The 13,089-nt window shown below is 41.3% G+C and overlaps 1 protein-coding gene across 3 annotated transcripts; it reads right to left on the bottom strand.

The window, feature by feature from the left end:
• Nucleotides 1-857: 857 nt before the first annotated feature.
• On the bottom strand, nt 858-10,010 carry tbc1d10b (TBC1 domain family, member 10b). 3 transcript variants are annotated; one of them, XM_026326037.2, is made up of 10 exons: nt 9,491-10,010; nt 7,655-8,635; nt 6,786-6,885; nt 6,046-6,153; nt 5,099-5,205; nt 4,394-4,508; nt 3,475-3,540; nt 3,210-3,399; nt 2,857-3,011; nt 858-2,709 (listed from the first exon to the last, which is right to left on the bottom strand). In XM_026326037.2, the coding sequence occupies exons 2-10, from the start codon at nt 8,617-8,619 to the stop codon at nt 1,795-1,797; spliced, it is 2,721 nt and encodes a 906-aa protein (XP_026181822.1). In that variant the 5' UTR covers nt 8,620-8,635; nt 9,491-10,010; the 3' UTR covers nt 858-1,794. The 3 variants fall into 3 exon arrangements, with proteins under 3 accessions (XP_026181822.1, XP_026181821.1, XP_026181820.1); XM_026326036.2 differs by having other exon boundaries at nt 7,655-8,638; XM_026326035.2 differs by lacking the exon at nt 9,491-10,010 and adding an exon at nt 9,223-9,254.
• Nucleotides 10,011-13,089: the final 3,079 nt, after the last annotated feature.

A 13,089-nucleotide genomic window follows, 5' to 3' on the forward strand; every position in this document is an offset into this window, starting at 1 on the left:
CACCTCTTAGTATATTATACAGTACGATTAAGAACTTCCACTCCCAAATACGCCGTCTGAATCACTCGTCTCACTGTTCTGTCGCAGGCCCATTTTTCCACTCAGGTATGCTTAATACTGCACTTCAGTAAACTGGAGACTCGTGAACTAAAGTTGATCAAACTAACAATGACAGTAAACTTAAAACGACAGACATGCATCGAGTTTGTTGTGTAAAAGCACAGGACCTAACGTGCAAAGAAAACAAAACCAAAAAAAAAAAAAAAAAACCAAAAAAAAAAGGAGAAAAAAATTAAACACTGATCCCCCTGCCACTACTCGGTGCAGTCGGCCATTGTTCCAGTCAATCAGGTGTCGCTTACTCACATAGAAAAATAGATCCAAAATAATAATAATAATTACTTCATTATATACTGGATTTGATTAAATTAACCACTTTATACATAAATACATCAGAGCCCGAACATCAGACATCAGAGGTCAATGCTACATTGGCATACCTGGCACCTCCGGTCAAGTGTCTTCCTATAAGTCCTCAAGGCCCAGGCTTCAAACTGTAACCCAGCCTGCTGAGACTCTCGTGTCCTACGTCACTGCACTACTGGAGAGGTGGATTTCAGTGGTGCTTTGTGACAAAATCACATGTGCAAAAATAATCCTTCATTCTCTTATAGTTTGAAATCACATTCTGATTAGTTAGTGAATTTAGGTTCTTAACCCTCTGAAATTTGGCTGCACAACATGCAAAATGATGTTGTTCGTGGACAACAAAATAATACTCACTCTACTGATGGAAGTTTGGTCTGCATGCTTGTGCACGGTCACTGCTGGGTATTTCATGTTTTTCACATGACCAACCTACTGATAATTTCTCACCTGCTTTTTTCATTCAAACAGGCCTGAAATTAAAAAAATAAATCTCCCAGTGTGTTGTTTTGCCACAGACAAGAACACAAATGAAATATAAAAACTAGCTACCAATATGTGGGGTCTGTGTCTAGTTTTTTTTTTTGTTTTTTTTTTAAACCTCTTTTGGTCTGTGCAGGCCACCAGGTTTATTCCAGTAACAGGAGAGCGTAAAAGTTTGGGAACCACAGAAGGGATTTGATGGTGGTTTGAAAAAAAAGAAGCAGGCAGAGGAAGACCACACATAGAACAGCTAACACATTTCACTATACTACTAAGGCACACACTCACTCACAACATTTAGCATTACAATAAATACATCCTCAGCAACATTACTAACGTTTCTGTCTTCAGAGCCTGATTTTGATAGGTCTTCTTTTTGTCCAGGCATCCAGATGACGTGGCCACAGATGAGAACTGAGAGGGTGTAAGGACTGCTAACAGGACCACACAGATGATTTCTTTACATCCTCTGTGGCACTGTAACTATTATCCCATGACTCGCTGTTATTCTAACTACTGCCATCAATCTGACTAAAATGATAAAAAAAAAAAAGAACAAATTAAATTAAAAGATAGGACTGTGATGTTTGAAAAATTCTTTGCATTCACAGTCCGTGCTCCAGTTGAAAAAGGAAATTTGTCCTGTCCTAATAAAACCCAGTGAAAAAGAAACCATCAAGCGAGGGCCCGTAAGCTCCCCGAGGTGCTATTAAAACCAGGATCCAGTTTTCTCCACCATAGTCCTGGGACTATGTTAAGTATACAGGAAGCCATCCCATTTTTTATAATAATCACTCTCACTGTTTCTGAGGGTCCTTTGCTACCCTGACCTCTTTTTTTTTTCCAGCATCCCTTTTCATTATCCTGGTATGACGGGGTGGAAAACTAGGCCGAATCCTTTGCTGCTGAAGCTCCATTTTTGTCCTCAGCCTCTCCTCCCCTTTTGTCCTTCTTCTTCCCCCCTTTCTTCTTCTCTTTTTCGAGCTGCTCCTTCTCCTTCTTGAGCCTCTCCTTTTCAGCTTTATCTTTTTCCTTCTTTTCCTTCAGTTTTCTCCTCTCATCTTCCTTTTCCTTCTTCTTGTCTTCTTTGCTTTTCTTCTTCTTCTTTCCTTCTTCCTCTGCAGTTGTGGCATCAGCCACTGGCACGGCATCTTTTTTTGAATCTGGATATGGCGGCAGAGGGGCATTGTTTGCAGTAGGAGAGGGGATAGTAGGAGTTATTTTCTCAGAGACGATCTTAGGGGAGGGGGAGAGAGTGCTGGGTGGTGGTGTGCTTTGTGCTGGGGCTGAGTCAGATGGCTGGCCCTGTGTCGATGTACGTTCTGACGGCTGAGTGGGCTCTTCCAATGAGCCAACTGCACTCCTGACTAAAGGGCTCTGAACATGTGGGGCTGGTGCCTCCTGACTTGTTCCTGGCGGTCGAGATGGTTTATAGCTGAGATTTGATGCTACTGCAGGTGGCAGCTGAAACGGTACTCCCTCCATTCCTGACGGGCCTGAGAAGGAGCCCTTCTTGGTATGGGAGTAGAAAGGAGCTTTGGATTTGCGGAAACCAGGGAGTGAAAGGAGGCTGGAAGAAGCCCTTAGTGGTCCTGGTGGAGGGACTGGACTTCCCAGGAAAGAGAAGCTCCCACCGGAGGTGATAGCAGCCGCACGGCGTTTGTTCTCATAGATGGGTCTTGTACCATGAAGGCGGCGGCCCGGCTGGTGTGTCAGCTCCCCTCTGGATTCCCTCCACTTCCTCACCTGGATGCTGCACTCCCTCTCTATGAGCGCCTCTGTCACTGGGAGTGTAATAATCTGGATGAAGGACCAGACAAGGACGAGACAGACAGAGGAAGTGAAGATTACTAGACTGGCAGCTACAGGACAAAGTGACTCATAACTCGTGCCTCTGAGTAAAAACAGAAGCAGATTTTACTGTGAAGCCCAGAAAGAGAGACCTACCTCCTGGACCAGTATGTCCTCTCTGATAGTGTCAGGTGAAATGTTTCGGAGACGCTCCATGGTTTCATACATGCCCTGTAGTTCACGAAGTTTGTCTACAGAGCCAAGCACCTGTTTCAGTAGCACCAGGCCCACACGGAACACTATCTTCACCCCTACAGCCACAGAAATATGTTCAATTTCAGTCAAACTAGGGGGAAGAAAAAAAAAAAAAAAAAAAAAAAAAAAACACCACCAAACACCTACATACTCAAGCTCATACTACATTATACCACAGTTTTGTGGTGAAAAAAACAAACATTGACCAAAATACACACAGAGATGGCTGTAAACTGCGTAGATATAAATGGTACCTTCACAAAAGAACATGTCCCATACACGAAGTACACAGGCCCAGGGTAAGGTGCGCGAGAAGATGCACATGAACCATTCGGTCATGTAGAGAATCGGGTCAATCTTGAACTTCTTAAGGTGGCGGTACGCCATCGGACATGTGCGTCGCAGCAGTGAGAAGAAGATCTCGCCATCCAGCTGGATCGCTTCCTAAAGACAGAAAACATAAGCTAATGAATCTCAGAGAACAAACACAGGCAGACAGGAGTTTCTTTGTTTACTCACCAGCCCAGCGCTGTAGTAGCCAGGAAGGTACTTTTCGCATATCTGGACCAGGCACCAAAAAGCTTGCTGTGAAACACAAGCGAAAATATAACAGGTCAGACTGGCAATTAACTGCAAATGAGACCTAAATGTCAGCAGAGTAGAGGGATTGAACACAACTGCACACTTATCAATTCCCACTTTTATTTCCTGTTGCTTTGTGTAGCAGGAAATGAAGCAGGCACATTATGTATCAAACTAAATGGTTCTTCTTCCTGCTTGTTGTGCACAAGTGATGGCAAAGTCATGTGTAATGATGTGATCACCAGCAAGTGTACTGTCTTTAAATCATACCAGAAATCAATTTGATGCAATTTGATCAGTGATAATTAAATAATTCTGTCAAAACAACTTGAGAACATGTTTTGCAGATAAAGACATGCTTACTTTGTTGCTACAGCTATCAACTACAGCAACCGTCTTATTAAAAATATCACACTGCTGCATGAGTATCATTCGGTCATGACAAAACACTTTCACATTGACACTTAACAGCATACACAAGTTTATATATGGGAGTCAGGTCTGTGAACTACAAACAATGCACCTATGACTTGAGGTCTATCTATATCGCCCACGCTTGATATCTGCAGGGAACCTTGTCAGTTGTGTCAGTCCAGTCATTGAAGTTTCACGAGTGTCACCGGTCTGCTATCTCCTGCTGTTTTTAACTTACTAAACAACCCCCACAACATAAGAACTGAATGGAGTTTTATCTGTTTCTCACAAATACCCACACTCTTTCTCCCTCGTCACCTGACACAAGGGTGATAAATACAAGACACATAATACTGAAACAAATGTGTGCACACAAAAACAAACGCTTGTCATTTCTCATAAACTCAGGGACAACCTGTCCCCCACCATCTCAGCCTCTCACCTCAGCAGGCATATGCATGAGAAGCACAGCAGCCACTGGAGCCTGAGCCTGGCAGTATCCCTCGTCAGGCCGGTAGATGGTATAGGCCTTCAGGATCCGGTACAGATCCTGTTGCCTGCATGAACAAACAGCGAAATGAACCAATGGCCAAATCCAATGGCCAAAGACTTAACCACCTCATGAACCTCCCTCACATTTGAAAAGTACAAAGAAAATTGGTTGACGGGCAAAAAAAAAAAAAACAAACTAGTCAAGTCTATAGTTTACAGTAAACAAACATCTGCATATGTTTATAAGTAAAATTTTCTTTTTCACAATCACCTAATAAATCACTAGATATTTTTAGATGTATAGTAATTCTATATTGTCATTACTTCAATTTTAATATAATCTAATGGAATAATTTCCAACCATTTTAGGATTTATTAACAGCTGATATTTATAATATATTTACTCTATTCTAATTTACTCAATTTTCTTAATTGTGTCTTGCAATCTGTTACATCAGCAACCCACGTTCCCCATGGGAATTACACATCCTCACTGACAAATATATGAATGGCTGCCAGGCTATTACAAATCAACTTACAAACTAATTTGTTTAAAATCTGGATCAAAAACAATGTCTGTTAATGGTTGCATATGTGTGGATTGTATTCAGCATGTACAACAGACTGAGGATGTGTGTGTTTTTTTTTTTTTTACCCATGGCCACCACGTGAAGCAAACATTTCATGGAAAGGGAACTGTCTGTGAAGATCTTTCTCTATAATGTCCAGCCACTTAGCCTCCCCCTGCTCTCTCTCCAGCTCCTGCAGTGAAAAAAAATGACATACAAGTTGTAGATAAAATCTCAGTAAGTGGAGGAATACATTCCTAAATTAGTTGCTAAAGTGGATTAGATTGAAAAGTCTTGCATAAAACCACGTCAGAGACTAAACAATGAATGAAAAATTAAAAGATAGAAGAGAAAATAAGTATCAGACAACACAAACACCATTAAGCTGACTGTTAAGACCCAGACTTAATTGAGGCCAGACCCCCCCTTCACATGTGGACATGGAGGTAGGGCTCTGACAGGCAGATTACCAGTCCTCATAAGAGGCTTACAGCTATCTAGGTTTGCGCCTGCGCCCCTTTAGCACCCCTGCAACTGACTTTACCCTACTCAGCCACAACTTCCCTTTGCAATGGTCCCAACTTTACTTAATCAAAAATAAAGTAACATCTTTGCTCTCTTTACACATTGTCAATCCAGAAGCAACAAAGAGAGGAATTCAAGAATTAAGAGAACAGATCTGAAGAATCAAAAATCAAACAAAATTTTTATGTTTCCATATAAGTGCATTTGTGGAGTACTGGCCAAAAGTCTCAGCACTATGAGAGACGAGCAAAAGATGAAGTCTCATCTGTTTGTGGTTTTGGTGACACTAATGCTGACAACATGGTAACGGTTGAAGAGGTGCTGAAACATCTGCGTAGAGTTATATCTCCCTCCCAAAAGCCCTCATTTGCAAGCAAGACAAATATTACCAATGAACCAATAAATATTACAAATGAACTGTACCTGTGTACTTTTAATATGTTGTTAAAACATTAAAATTAGACAAATAAATAAATAAATAAATAAAACAATATGGTCACTTTGATACCTCAAATTTCCCTTTGTTGGCTTCAAGGAGCTCCTTGCTGTTGGACAGTAGCTGCCAGGCTGTGGATCTGAGAGAAGATGGAATCCCCTTCCTGCAACGCAACTTCACCTGGACCACACAGATATATGGTGTAATGTTAAATTGAATCTTATGTCCCTAGTCACAGTTCCTTGGTTTGTATATTGATATGTATTTTATGAATGCTGTACGTATGGCTCTGTCAGCTGCAGGTGAGACGGTTACTTTGTGATTGTGAATGAGCAAGAGGTGATTTGCTGAGGTCTACACAGCAATAGATTTTCATAGGCCAGCACGAGCAGCATGTCATTCAGCATGTTGTAAATGGCATCATGTCTATGTTCTAACTCTTTCTATTTTTGAGTTAGGAGTATAAGAAAGAATTTACGTTTGTTATATATTTATTTACATAATTGAGTTTCGTATTTATTTCTGGGGAAGTAAAAGTAGGTTTGACTCAGTTTAGTTTGCTGTTTTGCTGGAGCCACCCTGAAGCCAAAATCGATTGTGTAAAGAAAACTGTGAGTAATGACACTCAAAGTGCTTAAATCTGTAATTGCTGGTGGTTCTGGGGAGCTGGGAGGAGGGCAGTCTCTTGTCACGCTGTGGGTTGCCCCTACACCAGGATTTAACAAGGACCGATCTAAGTATATAAAAAACACATCCACTTTCACTCTACTCAAATATACAACACAAGCATCTGAAAGATTTGACATGCATACCTTCTGAAAGCGATGTTTGATCCACTTATCCCAGTTTTTGAACATATCAAGCCATTTCATCTCTCTCTGTCTGGCAACGTCCACTCGAACTTCCTTTTCACTGTAATAGTGAGTAATACAAAGTGACTCCATCACTGACAAAACTAGGAAGTACTCTTTTTTTCATGCTCCTGACTACTGCACTTCAGTGCATTTAGATATTTCTAACTGTGATCTAATGACACAAATGGATTGCCTCACCCTGTTACAATCATTTGCACATTACACAGAATTGCTCAAACACAGAACATCCTTAAAAATACTGATGGCAAATCAATAAAATTTCAATTATTCAACTGTAGAAGAGCAATTAGCTTGTCAGAAAAGTAGCAAATCTGACAAAAAAAAAAAAAAAAAAAAAAAAAAAAAGAGAGGACGTGCAGGTGATACCACAGACACACGGTCAGTATATACTGAGTCACAAAAACACTCTCAGCATTATCTGACTCAGACCAAGGGGAGATAAAGGACAGACAGATATGTTTAGAGAAGCAGAGTAGAGGAAGACAGGAAAAAGATGGTGAGACAGAGAAGAGAGGAAGATATCTTTGGGGTAAATGGATGAGATGTGGGGGAAGGCAGTGCCTGACTGAAAGAAAGATAGTCAGGCAGGCTTTACACTTGTCTAAACCAAATCATCAGGCATAATCTAATAGTGTCTCATATTGCAAAGTCAACAATCTGCATGGAACATTAGCAGGAAAAAAAGGCCATACTGAATATGTGTCTCTAATTTCAGAATATGTTAGACCTAGCTCTTAAAAATAATGAAATCAAAAAGTAGACATATTTTGCAGTAGTCAGAAATGAGTTAATGTCCTAATGCTTACCTCCCTTCGCTGTACTGATTACCACCCAGGAAGCCATATTTATCAGTGCGTCTGACAGTCAGGCCATTGATCTCTGAGTCTGAGCCCACAGAGCTCCCATCCTCACCCAGCCCAGAGAGAGACTCCAACGTCCCAGACATCAAGCTGGCTGACTCTAGGTAGCTGAGGGTGTCCGGGGCCGGACGGCGGTTGGGATTGGGCAGTGGGCAGCCTGGCTCGTTGATAACTGGGACAGTAGGGCTGGGGTGCTCGGCTCTGGTCGGGGTGCTTGGCAGTTCTGTATACCCTGCTTCGCTGGGAGCATCAGGTTTTGGAGACAGAGGAGGAGGACTTTGAGGTTTTTGTGCAGGTTGTGGTGGCTGAGGTGTCTTCCCTTCAACTGATGTATCAGTGGGTGACAGAGGAGCAGGTGTGGAGTAGGAATCTGCAGTGGTTTGGGACTGGCCTGCTTCAAAATGACCATCATCCATTGTGGGATTTGGGTTGTGGGTGACATAGACACTGGGATAGAGATTAGGACCAAGACTGAGATCAGGAGAGGGGGATGCCTGTTGTACTTCACTCTGAGCTGAAGGCTCACTTGACAGTGCTGGAGTCGCTATTTCAGTATTCAAGCGCTCTGTAGCTACTGGGTCATGGGTTACTGTCTCCTGGTTATTGCCAGTAGCTTCAGTCTCTACATCTTTCCCTGCCATTTCCTCTCTCTGTGGATCAGCAGGGACTATGGGAAAACTCAGTGGTGGGTTGGGAGTCAGGGGTAGACCCCTTGACTGTACCGCAGGAGCGTTCCCTGTCAAACCTTTGTCATGGTAGAGGGAAGACTTGGGCATGGGCATCTCCCTGGCAGACTCTGGAGCAGGGCTGTTGGTAACAGGCAGCGCTGATGAGGATGAAGGGATTGATGGAGCTGCATGAGGATCAGCCAGTGCAGGTGGTGACGGGGATAGGGTAGAGAGTTCGGCCATAGTTCCACTCTGATGTCTTCTTTACAAACAGAAAAATGATGAAGATAAGTTTTCTTTAGGCAGAGAGCATCCATTCATTAAGTCATAACTATAATAAATAAAACCAGCAAATACTTGGTCTGTGAACAACCTTTTCAGCATATTCATATAGGATGAAGATGCTAATTTTCTCAGCACCAAGTCATGACATAACTAATTCAAGTAAAGTGTCAATGAGCAAGACTTTTACATGAGGACCAGAGAACAGGACTGCAGAAGCAGCTACATACTATATTTTCATGATAATATCTGGGAGACAATGTCCTGGCATAAACATGCTGATATGAGGTGCTTGTAATTCCCAAACCCCTTCCAAACATTTTTTGGTAAAGTCATGTGTGATATCTTGATTTTGCAAATACCAATAAACATCTGTAGCTACATTCCCTCTTTTACTACACAGTAAACTACCTTCAGCAACTTGCAGAAAAACACGTGAAAATATTACACTACACACCAAAACCATAAACACTTATTGCTTTACGACAAATGGTCTATGGTGACAGGAAACCAGTCTGACAGGGCTGCAGTAATGGTCTACAGATGTACCAGCGCTGACATTACCCGTGGTGATCCGGCATTACGCTGATGAAGCAGGTTGATGTGTGCTGCTCCTTTCATACAGCTATCGGACACTAACACCATCCGCTTCATTGTCATGTACTCTCTAGAGGCCTCTGTTGAAGTGACTCAACTTCCCGATTCAGCACACAGGAGAAATGGTTCACTACTAACAGACCCTCCCTAACGAGCCCAGGCCGAGCAGCGTCCACGGCCTTTTCCACCCCACTGTCCCGGTCAACTGCAACTTCAACTCCGCGGCTAAACTCACCCACAGCCGGCGTGTCACTGAGATCCGTCCACCTGGATAGCCAGGGGGTGTCTGTCCACGCGTCCCCCCGCCACAGCTCCGGTTCTGCAGCTTTGTCCGTAAAACGAAAACACAGAAGAGCGAGACCGGAGCACGAACCGCTGAACGGGGTGAGGACCTGCAGCGCAAACGTCCTGCGAGTAGCGAGCTAGCTGGTTAAGGTAGCAGCTAGCCGAGTTAGCAGCTAGCTGAGTTAGCAGCTAGCCGAGTTAGCAACTAGCTGTGTTAGCTTATGTTAGCCCAGTGTATCGATTAGCATCAGCGCTGACAGTGGCTCTATCAGCCTGGATATCTACCTGAAAGCCCCACTACCTCCTTTAGATATGCGGACTTGCCGCAGCCACTCTCACCCAACCCGAGCCGCCGTGTAAGTGACAGTTGTAATTCTGAAACAACAAGGACTTTGTCTAATTTGTCCAGGCACCGCAGCGGGGGCACATCCAACACACCCGCCTGCATTTCCTACTGACAACGATATGCGTGTGACGTCATACTGCCGGCAGACGACGCACCCACACAGGACGCTCCTTCAAAACACTGTCGTACTTTTCTACATTCAATTCCATGAAAAGACGCTGCGCCATTATATTAATGTTTGTACCACAAACACATCACTGTTAAAATGTCATTAAACACGCCAAACGTACCTTACGTTACTTTTTAAGTTAGAAATTACAAATAAAGAAATTACTTCAAAGGTAGAAACAAAAAACAAGATAGTCCCCACATTAAAACAATGACTGGGGGAATATCAGCAAATAAAACCTCAGCGTTTCACTCTGTTCATAGTGTGACCGTTGCACCGCTAGATGGCGCAATTGCCTTTCATTATAAGCGTTTGCCTGAAGACTAATATCCAAAATAAAAGAGTAGGTGCAGATCATATTCCTATTAAAAATCATTCAACATAAGCAGAGGACTAATATTCAAAATAAAGAGGTGCGCACTATGCAGGACATGTGGGCAAATATTTTTTTTACCAGATTTTAACCTATTAACTTACATGACTTGGAATGTTTTTAAATAAATAGTGCTTAAAATAAAAACGTTAACAAATAAAATATAATAAATCACATAAACTAGAAAACATAGAAGGAAATCTAGCCTATTATGTGATGTGGTAACCTCCTCATCTAATAAATACACTGATAAAATATATGTTGTTTTTTTTGTAACCCCAATGCTTGTCAACATACATTTATTGAGGCAAATGTAACATGTCAACTAGACAGTAATTTACAGATAGTCCCTGAGTCAGTGTGATTGTCTGTGGGGCATGTGGGGTGCAGCCTTATTCCAGCCATGAGCATTGAACACTGGTTTCCCAGAAGTCTGTAGAGCCAAAAATGTGTTGAATATCCCACTGAAAAACAAGTTTACTATAGTCCAAAACCACATCTGTTAAACACAGCACTTGAACAAAAAGTGCATTTACTCAAGTACTGTGCTGAAGTATAATTGTGAAGTACTTGTGCTTTACTTAACTATCTGCATGTATGCAAGGTTATACTTCTACAGAGGCAAGTATTTTCATTTTTGCACCACTACATCTGACAGCTGTAGTTATTAATGTCTTTTTAGATTAAAGTTTTTCATAGTTTTCGTATCTAGTGGAAATTTCAAACCTATATGTTTTACAGCATGATGCACTACCACAGTCCACCATTCATAAAGTACCCAAAAATTGGTCTATTCTTAAACAAGTACAGCAGGAAAATTAAACTTATATAGGGGAGTCTGAGATGGTTTTAACAAATACCAAGGAAGAATCACGATTCATTTCCTTCCTGATCTTGCATGTGAAAATTCAGGGCTGTGTGAATAAGTACAGGGACTTTATGACCAAAAACAGATTTTACAGTTAAGAAAGTTTTTTTTTTAGGTTTTTTTTTTTTTACCAAGACTAGAATTAGTTTAGTGGTGATATTGCAAAAAATAAAATGATGCATTTATGTATTATTAGAGTAGTTTCTGAGGTAAAAGGAGAGGCATTTCATCTCTGCTAATTTCAATCTATCATGGAGCTACCGCTAACTAAGCAATGTCTGACTAGGGTGGGGATGATTGTAACACAGTTTTTTTTAGTGTTACAACAAACCCTGCAGTGACAACTAAATATATTTTCTCAATCCTACGCCTTTCTCCTCATGGCAAGACAGTGGTTGAAGAAAACTGACAGGGGTGTGCCTGTCACATACTTTAATCTGTATCAGATGTGTTGACGAGAAATATTATAAAGGTCTGTTGCCAAAAAAAATACTCTTATCTGCCATGTGATTTTACAAGAAATTACAAAACCTCAGAGAACAAAGATCTAGACAGCTGCTCTGTATACTTATTCTATGTGAAGTAGACCTAAGGCAACAGCAGAACAGGGCGTTAGACGTAATAGGAGTTGGTCAGTACGTGGAGACTCAATTTCAAAGTCTCAGGGTACATTTTTGTCAAAATTTTAAATCTCTAATATAAAGACACAATGAGTTATGGGTACTGAGACAAACATCCATCCCCAGTCTCCTCATTAATGCAGCACTAATGTTGATCCAAGAGACCATTTTTCTCCATAATTAATACTTTTAATACTTGAAGCAGAAGTTAAACCAAGGCTGAATATTCATTTGAATCAACCCTTCACCTCACTAAAACTGTTTTAACAAAAAGTGCACATAATCACCTTGACATGGGTAGAACATACTGTGAGGCTGTCATATTAGGTTGCATTTAGTATCAGCCTGGTGTATCAAATACACTCCCAACTGAGTTTATACACACAACACAAGCAAATTAAGAAAATATGTTCATGCATCTAAGACTTGCAAAAAAAAAAATGCTGCAAAAGTGATACAGCACCACCAGATATAGAAAAGTTAACTTGTACTTGAGCTCTTCCAGAGCAAATGTAGTGTGCACACACTGAGGTCTGTCATACTACACTGTGAATTATACACAAATATGTCTAACTTGTAGTATTCAGTTATATTAAGATGTTGGCCTGTTGTAATATAAGTACTACAAATCAGGAATAAATTCTACTTAATACATTTGACAATTTAAAAAGTTTTGCCTTGTCAAGGGAAAGTATTTTCAGTTTAGTGTGGGGATTGTGAGTCACTTCATCTTTAAACTAACAGAGCAGTAACTGTTATGAGGATTTCCATGGTAGAAAATAAGGGGTACCACAACAGATTGGAACAGTGTCAGGTAGTGTTAGGGAACTCCCCAACACTTAGTCATAAAAACAAATGGTATCCAGCTGGTTGTTATAGAGGCAAACGGAAAGATTGCACAAGATAATACATAGGCCTGATCAAGCCTTTGGACTGTGGGTAAACAAAGCCCAGTGTCTCCATGGAAATCCAGATGCAGGGAACTCCCTTTTACCACGTGAAAAAGAGGACACGTGCACATCGAAACAAAATTTGGAATTTGAGATTACATCAGTCAGTCAGCAAGCTATGTATCGCTATAAGACATGAAAGAGTACCAACTATGGAAAGAAAAACATGAATCTTCTCCCTACAATGTGAATCAATTGAAAAATCAGAACATGCAAAGTCATG

Source organism: Mastacembelus armatus, chromosome 8 (assembly GCF_900324485.2).
Source record: "Mastacembelus armatus chromosome 8, fMasArm1.2, whole genome shotgun sequence".
NCBI classification, from domain to species: domain Eukaryota; kingdom Metazoa; phylum Chordata; class Actinopteri; order Synbranchiformes; family Mastacembelidae; genus Mastacembelus; species Mastacembelus armatus.

What these genes read in the sequence shown, in the direction of transcription:
- tbc1d10b (XM_026326035.2), bottom strand. An exon ending in GCTACTACAGCGCTGGGCTG is followed by an intron (nt 3,400 to 3,474) that starts GTGAGTAAACAA and finishes TTCTGTCTTTAG; the next exon opens with GAAGCGATCCAGCTGGATGG. An exon ending in AGGACATACTGGTCCAGGAG is followed by an intron (nt 2,710 to 2,856) that starts GTAGGTCTCTCT and finishes TCCTTCATCCAG; the next exon opens with ATTATTACACTCCCAGTGAC.